General features: G+C 37.0%; 1 protein-coding gene across 1 annotated transcript in view; it reads left to right on the plus strand.

Moving 5' to 3' along the window:
- Window positions 1-5,148: 5,148 nt before the first annotated feature.
- TK2 (thymidine kinase 2) overlaps window positions 5,149-21,861 on the plus strand; it is a 44,384-nt gene continuing 27,671 nt past the window's right edge. Inside the window, exons 1-3 of the mRNA XM_044660607.1 lie at window positions 5,149-5,403; window positions 9,278-9,315; window positions 12,015-12,089. Coding sequence (XP_044516542.1) covers window positions 5,178-5,403; window positions 9,278-9,315; window positions 12,015-12,089 — 339 coding nt within the window. The 5' untranslated portion in view covers window positions 5,149-5,177. The remainder of the gene's footprint in view (window positions 5,404-9,277; window positions 9,316-12,014; window positions 12,090-21,861) is intronic.

Consider the following 21,861-nt stretch of genomic DNA (forward strand, 5'->3'; position numbering starts at 1 on the left):
TGTATCAAATTTCTCCAATAAGGATTTGATATTCAAGAAATACAAACAATTAATGAATACATGCCCCCTTTCTCTTAAGTATTCTCTAAGAGAATAAATGGTTAAATGATATGAACAAATAACTCTCAAAAGAAGAATTGGAAACTAACAACCACACAAAAGAATGCTCCAAATCACTAATAATAAGAGAAATGCAAATCCAAATAACCTGAGGTTTCACCTCACAATCAGCAAATTGGCAAAGATGACAAACACTGCCAATAATTAATGTTGGAGGGGTTGTGGAAAGATAAAACACATTGGTGTTTTGGTGTTGGTGGAGCTGTGAATCAGTATTACTATTTTGGAAAGCAATTTGGAATTTTGCAAATAAAGTGATTAAAACATCCATATCTTTTAACCCAGATATTCCATGCATTGATAAGAAACTACCTATTTGCACAAAAATTATTATAGCTGTACTTTTGGTGATAGCAATGAGTTGGAAACAAAGAAGATATCTACAAATTAGGGAATGGCCAAAAAAATTGTGACATGAATATAATGGAATAACTATTGTATTGTAAGAAATGATGAATGTTATGAATCTGCAGAAGTATAGAAATATCTACATGAGCTAAAGTGGAGTAAAGTAAGTAGAGCCAAGAAAATAACATATACAATGACCACAGTAATGTAAAAATAAAGAACAGTCCCACATGCAAAAAAGAATTAAAAGTAAATGTTGTGAAATGATAAAGAACAAGCATGACTTGAAAGGAAAGATGTGAGAGGACATGACTACCCAAACCTTTGAGGATATGGGAGGTCTAGATGTATTTCAATGTATTCATTGGTTGTTCTGATTTTTTTCTCATTTTCTTTCTTTCTTTTTTTTTTTAATTTAAAAAATACAATTTGACATATGGACTAGCTGCCAAGGAAGGAGAGGGAGAGGAATATTGAGGAAAATTATGATGATATGACAAACAAGCCAAAAAGTCAATAAAAACTTATTTTTAAAAAAGTGGATAAATTTATCAAATTTTCAAGCTCTTCTGCTCATTTGGGTTTCTTTTTGAACTTTCCTCCGTGTGCACTTTTTAAATGGTTCAATGGATGCTCCCTCCTTTTTTTTAGCAGCACATTGGGGCATAACAAACATCCCATCTTTTTTTGTGTGTGTGTGGTTGGCTCCTCTTTTTTCTATCTGTTGCTCTCCCAAAATGGAGAGAGAGAAAAAAGCAAGACCACCAGAGTCCTGGTAACACATAATAATAGTCAAGCAAAATAGAATCACATATTTGCCGTGTCTAAAAACATGTCTCATTCTGCACCTTGGGTCCATCACTCCTCTTTCGGACAGTAACATTTTTTATGATTAGATCTGTGGAGTTATGGTCCAGTATTGCATCTATCAGAGTCCTTAAGTATTTCAAAGGACTTTTTCTTTTTCTCTTCTAACATTTCTTTCATTCTGTACTTAATAAACACCAAATAAAATAAATGAATACTTCCACATGTATAGTGGAATAGAATATAATTAGGGGTTAGAGTCAAGGTGGTGGAGGGGAAGCATTAGAGTCTACCTTATCCACTGCACCTTCTTGACAAAGATCTAGAAAAATCATCAGGTCTAACCAAAAAGTCAAGAAAATTGTATATGTGTGATGGAAAATTTTTGATTTTTAATATCCTTTTGTTAATTTTTTTCTGGGGTCAGGGCCACTTTTCTTGCAACTTTTGGTTAATTGAAAACCTGTCACCTTTTAAGCTCACTTAAATAACTGACTCATGAAATAATAGTGTTAAGGGAAAACCACTTGACATTCCTCAGTTTGACCTTCCCAAACCTTAGCTATCCTCAACTCCTTTGTTATTTTGTTGACATATAAATTCTTTCCTCTTCAGGCAACCCATTGCTATGATTTTAAATGAAGTTTAATCTCTAACTTGATTTATGTTACCTATAGTCTGTTTAACTAAATTTGTTTTCTCAGAGGATGTATGAGATTATGACTCTGCTTAGCTAAATTTGTTCAGCTTTTATGATATTGAAGGAAGCATGGGATTATGAATCTAACTTTTTAAACATTTATGGCCTGAGAGGATGTATGAATTTGTAATATGCAACAGAATTATTTGTCTAAAAAAAGCCTTTTTGGAATTCTAATTTTTGTTCAAGGTTATCATCATTATTTTTTCTGAAGCCTGAACCTATGCTTAAGCATGTTAACACCTAGATTTCTCCCTCTATAATTTTAAAACATTTTTTTGTTTTTTAGAAAAATTTCCCATGGTTCCATGATTCATGTTCTTACTTTCTCCTTCACCTCCAACCCCCCCTCCCCATGCACATTTCCACTGGTTTTAACATGTGTCATCTATCCAGACCCATTTCCATATTATTGATAGTTGCCTTGGTGTGGTCCTTTCAAGTCTACATCCCCAATCATGTCTTCATCAACCCATGAGTTCAAGCAGTTGTTTTTCTTCTGTTTCCACTCCTATAGTTCTTCCTCTGAATGTGGGTAGCATTCTTTTCCATAAGTTTCAGAGGGGGCAGAGGAGACAAGCCACAAGGGAAAATAGCCCGGGCGCCCCCCCCCCCCATTGGATGGACTCTGGGGGTTGGAGCCTTTTGGCCAATGGCTGATGGAGCCTTCTGAGGACATTCCAAGACAAACATGCAGTCTGAGGAGTCCTCTTGGAGAAAGCTGGGTGACATCTCATGGAAAGCGTGTTGGTTTTGACTGAATGGACATTCCATAGAAACTTTTTGCAGAGACAGGTGATAGATGTGGGAAGTTGCCCTTTTTGTCTATGAATTGTCTTGAGTTTATAATGTTATACCCCATGTACAAAACCATTTTTTCCTACAAAAAAAATGGAGGAATTCCATGTGAACTGGAAAGTCCTCCAGGAATTGATGCAGAGTGAAAGGAGCAGAACCAGAAGATCATTGTACACAGAGATCAATACACTGTGGTAAAATAGAATGTAATGGACTTCTGTACTAGCAGCAATGCAATGACCCAGGACAATTCTGAGGGACTTATTGAAAAGAACGCTATCCCTCTATAAATTCTGCATTGTGGTAGATTTACTTTGGCAGTGATAACTTACCACATGAACTTTCATAAATATGAAACTGCAGATCTCTATTACATAGATTGCTTTTCTTTTTTAAGTACAAGGTGTGTGCATGAGTTGCCCATGTAGTTTATATGTGTGCTCACATAAGGTATGTTTAGGTGTAGCTGGAAGACATGAGTTGATCTATTTCTATAGTCTCCATTTCTGTTTCTAGTCTCTTCTGCCCATTTCTTCAAGGAAGAGTGGTTCAAAATCTCTAGTGAGGTAATCTGGAGATAGAGAAATGAAAAAATTGCCAGCTCCTCTATCTGTTAGCTTCTTCCCACAGTCTTTTTCTCCCATCAAAGACCTTCCTGAAGAGAATCTGAAACTGTCTCTTGAAGCTGGAAGCCAGAAGGCACTGAGCATTGAGCAATCAATCTCCACCAGTTAAGGAGACTTTTATGCAGTTCTTAAAAAAGAATACTCAATGACCCTCATTTTTTTCTTTCACTTTCCCCTGCCCTCCAAAACAAAGCCTTTGTAATATACAAATCTAGTAAAGCTAGATCCACATCTAAAAATCTAAAATTAAATCCACATATTTGCCATGTCCAAAAATGTATGTCTCATTTTGCCCCTCGGGTCCATCACCACTCTGTCAGGAGGTGTCATGTTTCATCATCAGGCTTCTGGTGATTGTTTTGATTAGAATCTGCAAGGCTTTCAAAGTTTTCTTTATAATGTTGTTATTGAATAAATTGTTCTCCTGGTTCTGTTCATTTCACTCACCATCACTTTGTATTTCCCAGAGTTCTCTGAAACTGTTTCCCCATTTCTTATGGCACAACAATATTCCATTCTATTTATATGTCACAAGTTGTTTAATCATTATACTGAACTTGATGGGTAGCATCTTTGTTTCCAGTTCTTTGCTACAATGAAAAGAGCTGCTATAATAATCGGGACTGTGCTTTATCTAAACTTTTGGAGTCAGAGTGGTTAGCAGAGACCCGTTACATATAGCTTTCTGGTTAACTAAATGACCATATAAATGTGTGAAGGTTCCAAGAATGACTAGTTTCACTAATATCAGATTGGTTTATTTTGAGTCGGAAGGTTTGAGTTCCAATCTTAGCTCTACCTCTGGAAAGAGCTGTTGGGTCTAGTCACTTAGAATGAAAAATTATCTAGAACCAAGGCAATTAGGAGGTTTGAGCACCAAGCCTGGAGACTGGCGGTCCTATCTTCCCTCAGAATCTTCTGCCTAGGAACCGATAGGTTCTAAGAACCGTGAGAGTTTAAAAACACGATCTAGTACATGAACTTGAATTTTTTTCCTCCCAGTATTTTGATAATTGCATTTCATTATAATCTCCTCTTCCCAAATTCCCTTATTAGAATGTTGGGCAGGGACTGTTTTCCCCGTATTCCCATCCCTTAGAGCTTAATAAATCCTTGTTGACCTGACTTTCCTTTGCAATCCTATCTATTTTATGGTATGCACTTAATGATAATACATGTAGAACCCAGTGGAACTGCTGTTCAGCTCCTGGAGTGGGGAGGGAGAGAATACGAATCATGTAACCATGGAAGAATATTTAAAAAATAAAAGTTATGTTAAAAACCCACCACTTAAGTATGTATTAATTGCCTAAAAGGGAATCTATAATCGTCTCTATATTGCCAAGAGGTCCAGGACCCAACTCCGTTTCAGCACTCCGGATCCGGTCCAACCTATTCACTTTGCAGTTAAGAAAGATGGAGCCTCGAGCTTAGTAGCGAGGCTAGGATCCGAGCTGTGGTCGTCGAATTCTCCACTTTCTGCTATTCCCCTTGAATCACTTCATCTGCCTGTTGGGGCGAAAAATCTCGCGTGGCTTTTCGCAGGAAAACCCCTCGGAGATCCTCAGCCGCGAGCAAGCCTGGACTTGCCTTTCCTCCCGCCGCTGAGTTAGGGCGGTGCAGTTTGAGAGCCCGCCTCTTGGCCGGCCCGCTGGGCCATTAGCAGCGTCCGCAGCCAGCCTCCCGCAGGAAGCTAAGCCGGCGTCAGGTGGCTCTTGCGGAAGCTCCCTAGGCCGGCAGCCTGTCGACTAGGCGCCGTTCAGCACCGCCGGGTCCCCATGGTACCCGTGCGCGCGTGGCTTCGGCGGCTGCTGCTGAAGACTCCCGGCCCCGGGGCTGGCATCCACCCTTGCGGGCCTTGGGCAACACCTGCACCCGGCCTAGGGAGGCTCCACCCCCTGGCCCAGCTGGTCCGGAATCAGCACCTCCGCCCCCCGGAGCTGACTACGGCATCAGGCCCCGAGGGCCGGCTGCAGCCCTCTCTTCCCAGTGGTTGGCCCATGGGTAAAGCCCTTGTTTCTTTCGCTTTCTTGGCCCCCCTTTCCCTGCTGCTTTCCGGAGAAATACAGACTTTCTCTGCTTTTTAGATCTGATGCTGGAAAGGGCCCGAGATAGTTAGAATGGACAGGATTAGAGGTGTTAGAGCTGGAAGGGAACTTAGAACGTGAGAGAATGTCACGGACATTGGAGGCTTAAAATATAGAAAGTTAGAAGTATAAGGAACCTGGAAACTCAGATTGTTAGAGATAGAAGGATCCTTAGACGGGTGAGAATGTCACAGACATAGGAGACAAACTATAGAATGTTAGAGGTGTAAGGAACCTGGAAACTGAATTGTTAAGAGCTGGAAGGGTCCTTAGAACTAGTGAGAGTGTCACAGATACAGGAGATGTTAGAATACAGGATTTTCATAAAATAGAAACTTTAGAGCATGCTTTGTTAGAGCTGGAAGGAACCTTAGAACATAAAATATCAGAGCTGAAAGCATTCTTAGAATGGAAGATGGGAGCTCAGACTACCTTTATACAGTAGTTGTGGGCAAGTCACTTAACCTGGCTCAATCTTAGTTGCCTCATCTGTAAAACCTATTTTACAAGGTTGTTGTGAGGATGAAAAGAGGTAACATAAAAATGGGAAAATTTTACAAATATCAAAGCACTTTATGTTAGCTATTATTATTATTTGTAAGAGCTAGATGTAGCCTTAGGAATCATATAATCCAATCTTGTCGTTTTTGTGATTTTTTTTCCGTGGATACAGAGGTAGTAAGTAAGGGAAAGGAAATAAACATTCTGCATCTACATTGTGGCAGGCACTATGCTAAATTTATAGATATTATCTCACTTGATTCTTTTGTTTTAAACCCTTACCTTCCATCTTGGAATACTGATTCCAAGGCTGAAGAGTGGTGAGGGCCAGGCAGTGGGGGTTAAGTGACTTTCCCAGAGTCACACAGCTAAGAAGTGTCTGAGGTCATTTTCAAACCTAGGACCTCCCAGTCTCTAGACTTGGCTCTCAGTCCACTGAGCCACCTTACTGCCCACTATCTCATTTGATTCTTACAATCCTAGGAGGTGGATGCTGATATAACTCCACTTTACAGTTGAGGAAACAGGTGAATAGAGGTGAAGTTATTTTCCCAGAGTCACACATCTAGTTAAGTGTCTGATGCTGGATTTCAAAGTATTAGAACCCATTTCTTGTTTTATCTAGTCCAAGCTACTCAGACTTCAGTAGTGGGGATTTCAATGTAATAGAACTCATTTCTTGTTTTATCTAGTCCAAGCTACTCAGACTTCAGTTCAGTGTGGGGGGTACCTCTGTGCCTTCTTTTCTTGTTTAATTTTTATTCATATGTTTCCCTAAATATTTCAGAAAGAATCTACCAAACATGCTGGATGTTTTGTTGTCTTCTAACTGTAAAATCTACATTAACAGATGACAAAATATGGCCTAGTCTTGCCCGAAGTCCTACAGTGGTAGAGATGGGGCTGGAGGCCCAACTGGATGATTTTCCTGATGGAGCCCTTTAAATGTATTGTATTGCCTTCCCCTACAATCTTTGACTACTTACTGTAGCTTAAAATGAATACTATGTGATGGAAAGAACACTATATTTGGAGTGGGGATCCTGGGTTTGAGTCCTAGCTCTTTTATATGCTACTTATATTACTTTGGTTAGGCTATTTTTCCTTTCTGAGCCTCACTTTCCCCATCAGTAAAATGAGGATAATAATAATTGTTTTGTCTAATTAGAGGACTTTTTTAAATGATCAAATGAGATGCAGGATATAAACCTCTTTGTAAAACTTAAAATCACCATGTAAATATAAGCTATGATTGCATTTCCCCATTCATTCCACTCAACAATTCAGATATTAAATTGAATCAAAGGGAGGCAAGTTGGGGAATGGAAAAGGGAAGGGAATAAGCATTTATTAAGTGCCTTTTATATGTGCAAGGCATTGTGCTAAGGCTTTTATAAATATTATTTCATTTGAAGGGCAGAATAGAATAGCCTGAAAATATGTTTCTATATTTCTAGTACCTAGCATAGGCCTTTGTACACAGTTAGTGCTTAATAAATATTAATTGAATGGTAAAGTCCTCTCCCTAATTTGTTTTTATTTAAAAAATTTTTTTCTGCCTTGTATTTTTTGCAGCTCAGTTATTTCCCAATATACAGCCTCCATTGAACCTTCCCTTGTAACTAAGATAAACAAGTGAGCAAAATCAACCAGCATAATAACTTCAATAGTGAGGTTCCAAACCTATGGACCTCTTCCTCCAAGGGAGGGGGTAAAGGAAGGGACTTGAATGTTATAGAGGCTAATATCTTCATTTTACAGATGAGGAAACTGAGGCTGAGGGAGATTAAGTGACTTCCCTTATGTTACACAGCTAGTATGTAGTCAAGTCAAGATTTGAGCCCCCAGGTTCTATGGATCCCTGCTTTAGTTTTATTTCTGTAAAACTATAAGTAGGTCATGGTCTGTGCTCCTAGAGCAAGATTGATTGTTGCAATTAATCACCTCGTTTTCCTGCTCTCCTTCCTTTTGAAGCCTCGTTGGCTTCCGTCATTGGTAGAAGTTTAAATTCTGGCTTCAAATGTAAAATGTTAACAAGTCATGCCTTCTATGGGCTACAGGGTACCACCTCAGAAGTAACCTTGTTGCATTCTCTCCTCCCAAGCTGCTAAGTACTGCCTGTGGTTTCAAGGATAAAGTATATTATATTTCTAGTTTTCCAGGGAGCCAAACCCATGCTGGGCAGATAGATGGTATATGGGTTAGAATGCTGAGGCTGGAGTCAAGATGACTCTAAGTTCAAATTCTGTCTCAATCACTTACTAGCTAGGCGACCCTGGGTGAGTCACAGAAGTCTGTTGACCTCAGTTTCCTGATCTGAAAAATGAGCTGGAGAAGGAAATGGCAAACCACTCTAGTCTCTTTGTCAAGAAAATGCCAAATAGGGTCACAAAGAGTCAGACCTGACTAAACAACTGTAAATAGCAACAAGGTCATGCTTGAATAACTTATAGTTTTCCCAAAATTTTGATTAGAGAAGTGAATTTTATTATTATTATTATTATGTATGATAATAATGGCTCATGTTTACTTATGTAGGTTTTTGCAACTTGCAGGATGCTTTCCTCACAATAGCCCTGTGGTGCTGATATTATACCCATTTTTTTTGATGAAGAAACTGAGGCCCACAAAGATTAAATTGCTTGCCCACAGTCACATAGGCTGATCATTTGACTTCAAGCCCAGAGTTCTTTATGACTTTTCCATAGCATTTTACAGTTTATAAAATACTCTCCCCACCCTCCCCAACAACTGGTCTTGTGAAGTAGGGATCATAAAGTCTTTTTAATCATCATTTTACAAATGAGGAAATAATGGCCCGGAAAGATCCTAAATGATTTAATTGAGACCATATATGGTAGAACCTGGATTTGAACTGAGGTCTTCTGACATTCACGTACCATGCTCATGCCTGTAGCCTTCATGATATATAATAGGATAAGTCTAAATACTGTGATATTTTGTTGTTCGGTCGTTTTTCAGTCATGTCTGACTCTTTGTAACCCATTTGGGGTTTTCTGGGCAAAGATCCTGAAGTGGTTTGCCATTTCCTTCTCTAGCTCATTTGACAGCTGATGAAACTGAGGCCAACAGGATTAAATGACATACCCAGCGTCACACAGCTAGTAATTGTCTGAGGCCAGATTTGAACTCAGGGAGATATGAATGAGTCTTCACAACTCTTAGGCTTGGTGTTTAATCCACTATGCCACCTAGCTGCCCCACACTGATATTTAACCTCCTTGAAATAACTTCTATTTCAACAATGGTTATTCCTTTTCTTTTTTTAGATAAACATGAGAAAAATGAAAAGGACAGAAAGTTAGTGGTAAGTATTTCTTTATATGCACACGCTCCATTGTAGGGTACATGTTTACACTTTGCCTTGAGATTTTTATGAATGTAATTCAATGCAATGCACATTTATGGATTTCCTTTGATATAGAAGGGATACAGAGATAAAAACAAGAAAGGACCTTATAGTTGAATAGAAGGAAATACAACATCAACATTGATAGGTAAATCCTTGAGAATTTGTGGAGGAAGAGAGTATTAACCAGGGCAGGGGGTGAGGAGGAACTGAGTCAAGCTTCCCTTAGGAAACTCAGGAGAATTCTCAAAGATGGAAGGGATCAAAGAATGCATTCCAAACTGGGGACCATACAAGGAGAGGTGGACTGTCAAGGGCCAGTTTGTCTGGAATGTGGAATACTTGAAGGATGGTAATGGCAAATGAGCTTAGAAATGTGGGAAGGAGCCAGATTGTCCACCTTTAAGTGCCAGACTGATGAAAAAGATTATACAATAATTTATGAAGCAAGAAAATTACAGATTTGTGGAATTTACATCTTGTATCATATTAGGGGCAATCATTTGAACAGTACTAGTTTTGACCTTCCCTCAGAGGTTCTATGGCTCTGGTCACTTTGACCTCAAGCTCAGTTTTCCCATCTGCCAAATGGGGATAAAAGTAGCAGCTTCTTTATAGATTTATTGTGAGAATTAAATGAGGTATTTATAAAGCACTTTGTAGACCTTAGAGTGCTACATAAATGATAGCTAACATTATTATTTTTAATGTTGTTCAATAAGTTTAGTTGTATCCATATCTATAATATAATAATAAATAATATAATAATTATGAATATAATGCCCTAATGTCTTCATTTTATATTAGTGCTACTTTAACCTTATGTATTTATTATTATATAACTATGAAAAAAATTATTTTTCACTTTTGAAAGACAGAAAGCATGTAGATTTGGGAAGCAAATCTTGGTACTAGCCCTGGTTCTACTGCTAACAAATCAAGCCACTTCCTTTTTCTGGGCCTCATCAGAAAACATGAGGGAATTGGACTGGACAGGTTTTTAGATCCTTCTGGTTTTAAATCTGCAATCCATAAGATACTTCATTCCTTTTGAGTCTCAGTTTACTCATTTACATAATTTTGTTGTTGATGTTCAGTCTTGTCCAACTCTTTGTGACCCCATTTGGTGTTTTCTTGGCAGAGATACTAGAGTGGTTTGCTAGTTCCTTCTCCAGTTCATTTGACAGATGAGGAAACTGAGGCAGAGTTAAGTGACTTGCACAGGGTCATCCCATTAGTACATCTGAGGCTGTATTTGAATTCAGGAAGATGAGTCTTTCCAATCCATGGTGCCACCTACCTGCCTAGAATTTATATAGTACTTTAAGATTTGCAAAGTGCTTTATAGATTTTACCTTGTTTTATACATTAGGAGGCATATGCTATTATTATTCCCATTTGACAGATAAGAAAAATGAGGCAAACAGAGAGGTTGGTTTGAGGTTTGAACTCAGGAAGATGAGTCTTCCTGACTCCACTGCATTACCTACCTTTCCCTATTTACAAAACGGGGGTCATATTACTTTCATATTGTCTACCTATCAGGATGGTAGTAAAGAAAATGCCTTTTAAACCTTAAAACACTATAGTCTTGTGAATCAAAGTCAATAGGCATTTATGAAGCCCCTACCATGTGCTGGGCACTGTGCATAGCCAAGGGGATAGAAAGGAAGACAAAAGTCCTGGTTCTTTAAGAGTCTTCACTGTAATGGAGGAGAGGACAACTTTGTACAGACAGGAGAAATACAGAATAAATTAAGGATAATCACAGAGGGTAAGGTGCCATCATTAAGAAGGACTGGGAAAAGTTTCTTGTAGAAGGTGAGATTTTAGCTAGGATTTGAAGGAAATTAGGAGGCTGAGGGGAGGAAGGGGAATGAACATTCAAGTCTTGGGGACAGTTGGTGAAAATGGAGTGTTGGGAGATGGAGAGTCTTGTGTGAGGAACAGCAAAGAGGCCAGTGTCCTTGGATCACTGTCACTAGAGTATATGGAGGAAAGAAAAATGTAAGAAGACTGAAAGGGACTAGCTAATGAAGGGCTTTAAAAGCCCTGTGAGTTATTAACAACAACATCATCATTGTATTTTTCTCTGAGGTCTTTCACAGGGGCACTTGGAGAAAATAGATCCATGAATAAATCAGTGTAATTACAAACATGTTTGCTTATTTTTATCTATGAATACAAATGTATTGTTTGCTTACTAATCATCCCCATAACTATATTTTCACTTTATATTTGTTATTATTATTCCACTAAAACCTTCTTTCTAATGCCACCTCCCATTCTGACACTGGGTTCCAGCACAGCACTAACTCAAGTCCATCCTGCCCCATAAGAAAGACTCATGGATGGACTATGCATGGCTCCATCTGAGGACAAGCCTGGCCAAATGTTGGGAAGGTTCATCACTCAAGGCCTGGCCATGAGGGGATAATTCACATGGGGACCTATTAAATTGGGAAAGGATTTCTATCTGCTTCCATGGAGGGAGTATCCACACTAAGGAAACCAGGAATCCTTGAACTATCAAGGTTATTATCATCAGTTATAGATGGAGTTGACACTGTGGCTCTCCACTTTCCCCTCCATCCTCAACATTATCCTGATACCATGTTCTTGTGCCTAATAGCTAATAATAGTTTATCTTTTGTCAGATCTGTATCGAAGGCAATATTGCAAGTGGGAAGACAACTTGTCTGGACTACTTTTCTAAAACAACTGACATTGAGGTATTGGTTCAGAAGTATTGTGTAAGATTGTATAAAAAGTATTGAATAAAGCTGAGAGAATCTAATGGATTGGGCCAATTGTGAGAGCATCAGGATCATTCAAAATCCAGATGGATTCTAAGCATGATCATTGCCTGTTGGATCAAATTGAAGCCTAATGTTCCAGGTCTTTCATAGACTCAAACCTTCAAGCCACATAAATATGAGCTATTGTCATGATTATTATAATTAGTAAGCATTTATTAAGTACCTACTATGTGCCAGACATTGTGCTAAGCAGAGAGGATATACTAAAAGAAGCAAAAGACAGTCCCTGTCCTCAAGGAGCTTACAGTCTTATGGAAGAGATATCAAGCACACAAATATGTACAAACAATGTACAAGATAAACAAGAAATAGTTAACAGATGGAAGGGACTAGAATTAAAAGGACTTAAGAAGGACTTCTTGTAGAAAATGGGATTTTAGCTGGAACTAAATTATTATTTTAACATTATTTTGTTATTTTCTCAGTGTTTTCTTTTTTTAAATCTTTACTCTCTATCTTAGTAACAACTCTTAAGACAGAAGGGCAAAGGTTAGACAAATGGAGTTAGTAACTTGCCCAGGGTTATACCAGGAAAGAAGTGTCTGAAGCCAGATTTGAACCTAGGATGACTCCCTATCCCCCCCCCCCCCCAATTCTTTTCATTTTCAAAGGTTCAAGTGACTATCCTGCTGTTTAAGAAATTATTTCATGTACTGTGGTGGGTAAAATCTCTAAGTGAATAAAATAATTGCTTTTTGTTATTTAGTACAAGCATGAAAATATGCGCTCATCCTCATTTGGCTCCACTGAAATAGTCCACAGTCTAGCAGCAGACAGATCAACAGGAATGAAAGCTACCTTGACCTATTTATTCCATAAGATTTCCACACTTTGAATAGTTTTATTATTTTTATTATAATCATCCTCATCTCACGAGACACTTCAGACATTCTTTATTCTAGTCAAACTGATCAGCTTCCTGTCCCCATTCCCATCCTTCCCTCTCCTATCTTTTGACTTTTGCTTGTGTCTTTTCCATGAAGCCTGGAATAGGTTCTCCTCCATCTCTTTCTGTTGAAGACTCTCCTTTTCTTTAAGACTCTTCTCCAGTGACAACTCTCCCGCAGCCCTTACATGAATGAGATTTCCCCTTCCTCAGATTTTTCTTTCTGTCTTTTTTTTAAACCCTTACTTTCCATCTTAGAATCAATACTGTGTATTGGTTCCAAGGCAGAAGAACTGTAAAGACTGGGGAATGGGGGGTTAAGTGGCTTGCCCAGGGTCACATCACTAGGAAGTGTCTGAGGTCAGATTTGAACCCAGGACCTCTAGCTTTAGTTGGATTTCTTTTTTTTTTTCCCTTTAGATTATTTCCCCATGGTTACATGATTCATGACTCCACCCCACCCCTCAATCCTCCCAGAGCTGACAAGCAATTACACTGGGTTACACATGTATCATTGTTCAAAACTTATTTCCATGTTATTCATATTTGCAGTAGAGTGATCTTTTAACATCAACACCCTAATCATATCCCCATCAAACTATGTGATCAATCATATGTTTTTCTTCTGTGTTTCTGCTCCCACAGTTCTTTCTCTGGATGTGGATGGCGTTCTTTCTCATAAGTTCCTCTGGATTGTCCTGAGTCATTGCATTGCTGCTAGTAGAGAAGTCTATTATATTTGATTGTGCCATAATGTATCCGTCTCTGTGTATAAGGTCCTCCTGGTTGTGCTCCTTTTCCTCTACATCAGTTCCTGGAGGTCTTTCCAGTTCACATAGAAATCTTCCAGTTCATCATTCCTTTTAGCACAGTAGTATTCCATCACCATCATATAGCATAATTTGTCCAGCCATTCCCCAATTGATGGACACCCCCTCACTTTCCAATTTTTTCCACCACAAAGAACATGGGTATAAATATTTTTTTACAAGTCTTTTCCCTCTTTGGGGTACAAACCCAGCAGTGGTATGGCTAGATCAAAGGGTAGGCAGTCTTTTAAAGCCCTTTCTGCATAGTTCTAAATTGCTCTCCAGAATGGTTGGACTAAGTCACAACTCTACAAGCAGTGTATTAGTGTCCCAATTTTGCCATATCTCCTCCAACATTTATCACTTTCCTTTGCTGCCATATTGGTCAGTCTGCTAGGTGTATCATGGTACCTCAGAGTTGTTTTAATTTGCATTTCTCTAATCAGGAGGGATTTACAACACCTTTTCATGTGCTTATTGAAAGTTTTTATTTCATCATATGAAAACTGCCTATATCATGTCCCTTGACCATTTGTTGATTGGGGAATGGCTTGATTTTTTTTTAAATTTGACTTAGTTCCTTACATATTTGGGAAATTAAACCTTTATCAGAGAGTTTTGTTATAAAAATGTTCTCCCAGTTTGTTGCTTTCCTTCTAATTTTAGTTGCATTGGTTTTGTTCGTATAAAACCTTTTTAATTTGATGTAATCAAAGTCATTCATTTTACATTTTGCAATGTTCTCTGTCTCTTGTTTGGTCTTAAATCCCTTCCTTTCCCACAGATCTGACAAGCATACTATTCTATATTCTCCTAATTTATTTATGATTAAATTTACATTTAAGTCATTTGCCCAATTTGAATTTATCTTGGTATAGGGTATAAGATGCTTATCTAAACCTAATTTTTCCCATACTGTTTTCCAATTTTCTCAGCAATTTTTGTTAAATAGTGAGTTCTTGTCCCAAAAAGTGGGGTCTTTGGGTTTATCGAACACTAGCTTGCTGAGGTCATTTACCCCTAGACCTCATTGATCCACCCTTCTGTCTCTTAACTAGTACCATATTGTTCGGATGATCACTATAGTACAGTTTAATATCTGGTACTGCTAGACCCCCTCCTTCACATTTTTTTTTTCATTATTTCCCTTGATATTATTGATCTCTTATTCTTCCAGATAAACTTTGTTATAATTTTTTTCTAATTCTATAAAAAAAGTTTTTTGGCAATTTGATAGGTATGGCACTGAGTAAGTAGATTAATTTGGGTAGGATGGTCATTTTTATTAGGTTAGCTTGTCCTACCCATGAGAAATTCATGGTTTTTCAGTTATTTAGATCTAGTTTTAATTGTGTGAAAAGTGTTTTGTAGTTGTGTTCATATAATTCCTGTGTTTGTCTTGGTAGATAAATTCCTAAATATTTTATATTGTCTAGAGTGATTCTAAATGGAGTTTCTCTTTCTAACTCTTGCTGCTGAATTTTGTTGGAAATATATAGAAATGCTGATGATTTATGTGGGTTTATCTAGTACACTGCCACTTTGCTAAAGTTGTTAATTATTTCCACTAGCCTTTTAGTTTATTTTTTAGGATTCTTTAAGTATAGCATTATATCATCTGCAAAGAGTGATAGTTTAGTTTCCTCACTGCCTACTTTAATACGTTCAATTTCTTTTTCTTCTCTAATTGCTACTGCTAGCATTTCTAGTACAATATTATATAACAGAGGTGATGATGGGCTTCCTTGCTTCACTCCTGATCTTATTGGGAAGGCTTCTAACTTGTCCCCATTGCAAATGATACTTGCTGATGTTTTTTAATATGTACTGTTTATTATTTAGAGGAATGACTCTTCTATTCGTATACTTTCTAGTGTTTTCAATAGGAATGGGTGTTGTATTTTGTCAAAGGTTTTTCCTGCGTCTATTGAGATAATCATGGGATCTCTGTTGGTTTCATTATTGATATGGTCAGTTATGTGAATGGTTTTCCTAATATTAAACCATCCTTGCATTCCTGGTATTAATTTCACCTGGTCATAGTGGATAATCCTTGTGATAAGTTACTGTAGTCTTTTTGCTAGTATTTTATTTAAGATTTTCGCATCTATGTTCATTGAGGAGATTGGTCTATAGTTTTCTTTCTGTTTTTGGTCTGCCTGGCTTTGGAATCAGTACCATATTTGTGTCATAAAAAGATTTGGTAAGACTCCTTCTTTGCTTATTTTGTCAAATAATTTATATAGCATTGGAATTAGTTGTTCTTTAAATGTTTGATAGAATTCACTTTTGAATCCATATGGACCTGGGGATTTTTTCTTAGGAAGATCCTTGATGGTTTATTCAATTTCTTTTTCTGAGATGGGATTATTTATATTATAATAATATTATGGAATATAGTATTATAATATATATTATATTACAAATTATATCTATTTCCTCTTTTGTTAATGTAGGCAATTTATATTTTTGTAAATATTCACACATTTCACCTAGATTGTCATATTGCCATATAATTAGGTGAAATAGTTCTTAATAATTACCTTAATTTCCTCTTCATTAAAGGTGAGATCACCCTTTTCATCTTTGATACTGTTAATTTGATCCTCTTCTTTTTTTTTATTAAATTAACCAATACTTTATTTTATTTGTTTTTTTTCAAAGTATCAACTCCTATTCTTATTTATTAGTTCAATAGTTCTTTTACTTTCGATTTTATTAATTTCTCCTTTAATTTTTATGATTTCCAATTTAGTTTTTATCTGGGGATTTTTTTTAAAACCCTTAACTTCTGTACATTGGCTCTTAGGTGGAAGAGCGGTAAGGGTGGGCAATGGGGGTTAAATGACTTGCCCAGGGTCACACAGCTGGGAAGTGTCTGAGGCCGGATTTGAACCTAGGGCCTCCCATCTCTAGGCCTGGCTCTCAATCCATTAAGCTACCCAGCTGCCCATTATCTGGGGATTTTTAATTTGTTCTTTTTCTAATTTTTTAAGTTGCAAGCCCAATTCATTGACCTCCTCCCTCTTGATTTTGTTGCTATAGGCACTCAGAGAAATTTTCCCCTGAGTACTGCTTTGGCTGTATCCCATAGGTTTTGATATGATGTCTTTTCATTGTCATTCTCTTTAATGAAGTCTGAATTGTTTCTATGATTTCTTTTTTGACCCACCAGTTTTGAAGAATTAGATTATTTAGTTTCCAATTAATTTTAAATTTGCCTTTCCATGAACCCTTGTTAAGTATAATTTTTATCACATTATGATCTGAAAAAGTTGCATTATTATTTCTGCTTTTCTGCATTTGTTTGCATTATTTCTATGCCCTAGTACATGGTTGATCTTTGTATATGTACCATTTACTGCTGAGAAGGTATATTCCTTTATTTCTATTCACTTTTCTCCAGAAATCTATTAACTCTAATTTTTCTAGCATTTCATTCACTTCCCTTACTTATTTATTTATTTTTTGGTTAGATTTATCTAGTTCTGAAAGGGGAAGGTTGAGATCCCCCACTAATATGGTCTTACTATCTATTTCTTCCTTGAGCTCCTTTAATTTTTCCTTTAGAAATCTAGATGCTATACCATTTGGTGCATAAATGTTTAGTAATGATATTACTTCATTGTTTATAGAACCCTTTTACAAAATGTAATAACCTTCCTTATCTCTTTTAATCAGATCAATTTCTACTTTAGCTTTGTCTGGTATCATGATCGCCACTCCTGCTTTTTTTACTTTAGATGATGCATAATAAATTCTGCTCCAGCCTTTTACCTTGAATCTGTGTGTGTCACCCTGTCTCAAATATATTTCTTCTAAACAACATATAGTAGGATTCTGTTTTTTAATCCACTCTGCTATCTGCTTCCATTTAATGGGTGAGTTCATTCCATTCATATTCAGTGTTATGATTACTAATTGTGCATTGTCCTCCATCATATTATCCCCTTTAAATACTGCTCTATTCCCTTTCTCTCTGTTCTTCCTCACCAGTATTTAGCTTCTTGTCACCCTTCCCCCAACTTTCTCCTCCTTCCAATTACCTATCTCTTCCCTTGTCTTATTCCTCTCTACTTCTCTGTGGGGTAAGAAAGAATTCTATTCCCCACTGAGTATATTTGTTTTACTTCTCTGAGCCCTTTATGATGAGAGTAAAGTTTAGGCATTGCCCATCACCACTCTTATCCTCTCTTCTCTATAATGATTTTTCATGCCTTTTTATGTTATATAATTTACCACATTATATCTCTCCCTTTCTTTTTCTCTCAATGCAGCCCTCTCTTTTAGCCCTTGATTGATTTTTTTAAAGATATCATTTATATGCATACATATCATATCATATATACATATCATTCCATATCATCATATTTATATGTATATATATCATATCATCATAATTTCTCCACCTCCATCTCCAATTTCTCCACCCTCTTTCTGAATAAATTCCTTCTATCTTCTCTACTACTAAGGATAATTTTTGAGAATTACAGAAATCCTCTTTCCATGTAGACTCATAAACATTTTGACCTTAATGAGTCCCTTAAATTTTCTCTTTCATATTTACCTTTTTGGGCTTTTCTTTTGTCTCTGGTTTGGACTCAGATTTTTTGTTTAGGTTTGGCTTATTCCTCAGGAATTCTTGGAAATCTTCTATTTTATTGAATGTGCATTTTTTTTCCTCTGAAAGAATATGCTCAGTTTTGCTGGATAGGTTTTTTTCCTTCCTGAATTTCCATGCCTTTTGATCCTTTAATGTAGAAATTGCTAGGTCCTGTGTGATCCTGATTGTAGCTCCGTGGTTTCTTTATGGCTGTTTGAAATATTTTTTCCTTGGCTTGGTGGCTCTTGAACTTTGCTATTATATTCCTGGGAGTTGTTATTTGAGGATTTCTTTCTGGACGTGATCTGTGAATTCTTTCAATTTCAATTTCATTTTCTTGTTTGAGGATCTCTGGGCAGTTATCTTTGATAATTTGATATCTTGGATAATATGATATCCAAGGTTTTTTCTTGATCATGACTTTCAGGTAGTCCAATATTTCTAAAATTGTCTCTCTTAGATCTATTTTCTAGGTCGGTTGTTTTTTCAATAAAATATTTCATGTTTCCCTCTATTTTTCATTCCTTTGATTCTGCTTTATTGTTTCTTGATTTCTCATGAAATCATTAGTTTCTAGATGGTCAATCCTGCTTTTTAAGGCTTGGTTTTCCTTTGTCAGTTTTTGGTTCTCCTTTTTTAATTGGCCCATTTCTTCTTCTTCTTCTTTTATTTATTTATTTATTCATTCATTCATTTATTCATTCATTCATTCATTCATTTATTTATTTATCCATCTATCTATCTATTTATTTATTTATTTTTATTTTAAACTCTTAACTTCTGTGTATTGACTTATAGGTGGAAGAGTGGTAAGGGTAGGCAATGGGGGTCAAGTGACTTGTCCAGGGTCACACAGCTGGGAAGTGTCTGAGGCCAGATTTGAACCTAGGACCTCCCATCTCTAGTCCTGGCTCTCAATCCACTGAGCTACCCAGCTGCCCCCTGGCCCATTTCTTCTTGCATCACTTTCCTTTCTCCTTGCATTATTTTCATTTCCTTTTCCCACTTTTCCTCTGCCTCTCTTAATTGGTTTTTGAAGTCCTTTATTTAGTTCTTCCAAAATCTGTGACCAATCCATACTTTTCTCTTGGGCTTTGCATGCATTTCCTTTGCTTTTACTCTCTCCTGTGTCTGCGCCTTACTCTTTGTCTCCATAAAAATTCTTTAGAGTTAGGTGCTTTTTTTGTTGTTTGCTGTTTTTCCTATCGAATTATAGGTAGGCTTGGGGGAATGATGTGATGGTCTGAGGGCTGAGAGCTCTGAGAGCCCCCTCCCATTGCTGAATCAGTTGACCTTTGAGATGCTGATAACTTAAAGGCTTGCCTCAGTCTTAAGTGTAAGCTTTTTTTTTTAAAAAACCCTTAACTTCTGTGTATTGACTTATAGGTGGAAGATTGGTAAGGGTAGGCAATGGGGGTCAAGTGACTTGCCCAGGGTCACACAGCTGGGAAGTGTCTGAGGCCGGATTTGAACCTAGGACCTCCCATCTCTAGGCCTGGCTCTCAATCCACTGAGCCACCCAGCTGCCCCCTCAAGTGTAAGCTTTTGATCTCACTCTGATTTTGATCAGGTCAGGGGCTGGTCAAATTCTAGCCTCAGGCTTAGTCTCAGGTTTTTGTTTATACTGTGTACTTGATCCAATCAGGCACACCCTTGACTGTCCTGTCCTGGAGTTGTCCTGAACTTTAGGCAAAAAGATCAGTACTTAATACTTAGTACTTAGTACTATTATCTACCCCAAAGTGTGAATTAAATCCTTGTCTCAAGCCCAGACTAGAATTCCCTAGGCTGGGGCTCTGGATTTCTCCATAGATTTGAAATTTTAAGGGGTTTGGGTTGGCTTGTACCTCTATTTGTTCAGGCAGGGTCTCAGGGTCTGAATGTTGTCTTGGGAATAGGTTCCTGAACCTCGGACAGCAGATGTGGAGTTGGGGAGTGTGACTTGCTCTTGGCTTATTCTTCACTCCTTGCTGTAGCTTCTTGCTGGGTCTGCTCTCCTCCCACCCCAGTGCCCCAGATGTTTGTTGCCTACCTTTTGGGTTTTTCTTTTTTTGAAAGTTGTCTCACCCTGTCTCCTTGTTGGTTCTTTCACTCCTGTATTCATTTTGTAGCGATATTTTAATCTTGCTTGGAGAAGATTCTCATGGTGGCACAAAGCTGTTGAGGATTTCTCTGTCATCTTGGCTCTGCCCCTGGAACTCCCTCTGGTCATATTTCTAATAACACTTTGTCTAAATCAGGAGTTCTCAGTCTTGGGCCCTTGGGTCCCCAAAAGGTCTCTGTATAGATTTCAAAGGGTCTGAGATCTTGGATCAGAAAAAAATGCATAACAGCTAGCAATTATATAGCATTTTAAGGTTTCCAAAGTGCTTTGCAGGTATTACTTTATCAGATCCTCACAGCAAACCTAGGAGATAGGTGCTATTATTTTAACAATATTAATATATGATATGATATGATATAATATATAATTATATAACAAAATAAAATATATTTATAAAATATAATATAAATATATTTAGATTATATATTTGTAGAAATATATAACACATATTATGTAATAATATAATATAGAAATATATAATGTATTATATAATAATATAATGTAGAAATATATAACATATTATATGATAATATAATATAGAAATATTGAAATAAAACATATATTATATAATAATATAGAAATATTGAACATAGAACATATGTAATATAGAAATATATAATAATACATAAATGAAATAAAAAATAAATATATTAAATATAACATTTATATAACATAACATAAAGAATATTATTGTTACTAACATATTTTATTATATGTTATGTATATATGTTATGTATATAACATAACATAAATAATAAAAATAAAATATAATGTTGGTAATAATAATAATAGCTAATGTTTACATAGTACTTCCTATGTACCAGGCACCATGCTACGTGCTTTACGATTATCTCATTTGATCATCACAATAACCCCAGTGCGTAGATCCTAATACTATCCCTATTTTATGGTTGAGGAAACTGAGGCAGATGGCAGATAAATGACTTACATTAATTGAAGACTTCATTGGGTATATGATTTCTTCAGTGTGGTTGCTTTTCTCCCCCAGCACAGATTGCATTCCATCCACCCCCTCTCACTCAGTGGGATTCTAGTGATTCTTGCTCCTGGAACTATAGAATGTTAGAGCTGGAAGACATTTTAGATATATCAATTCACCAGTGCTCACATCTTTGTTTTACAAATGGGGGAGACTGAGACTCAGAAAGAAAAAGTGATTGCTCAGAGTTGGTAAGCAGAAGAAAGAAAGATCGGACTCCAATTCTTCCTCCCATCCCACCCCTCACTGGACAGTTCTTCACCCTGTGAAATGGGATGATGCC

Source organism: Gracilinanus agilis, chromosome 2 (genome assembly GCF_016433145.1).
Source record: "Gracilinanus agilis isolate LMUSP501 chromosome 2, AgileGrace, whole genome shotgun sequence".
NCBI lineage: Eukaryota > Metazoa > Chordata > Mammalia > Didelphimorphia > Didelphidae > Gracilinanus > Gracilinanus agilis.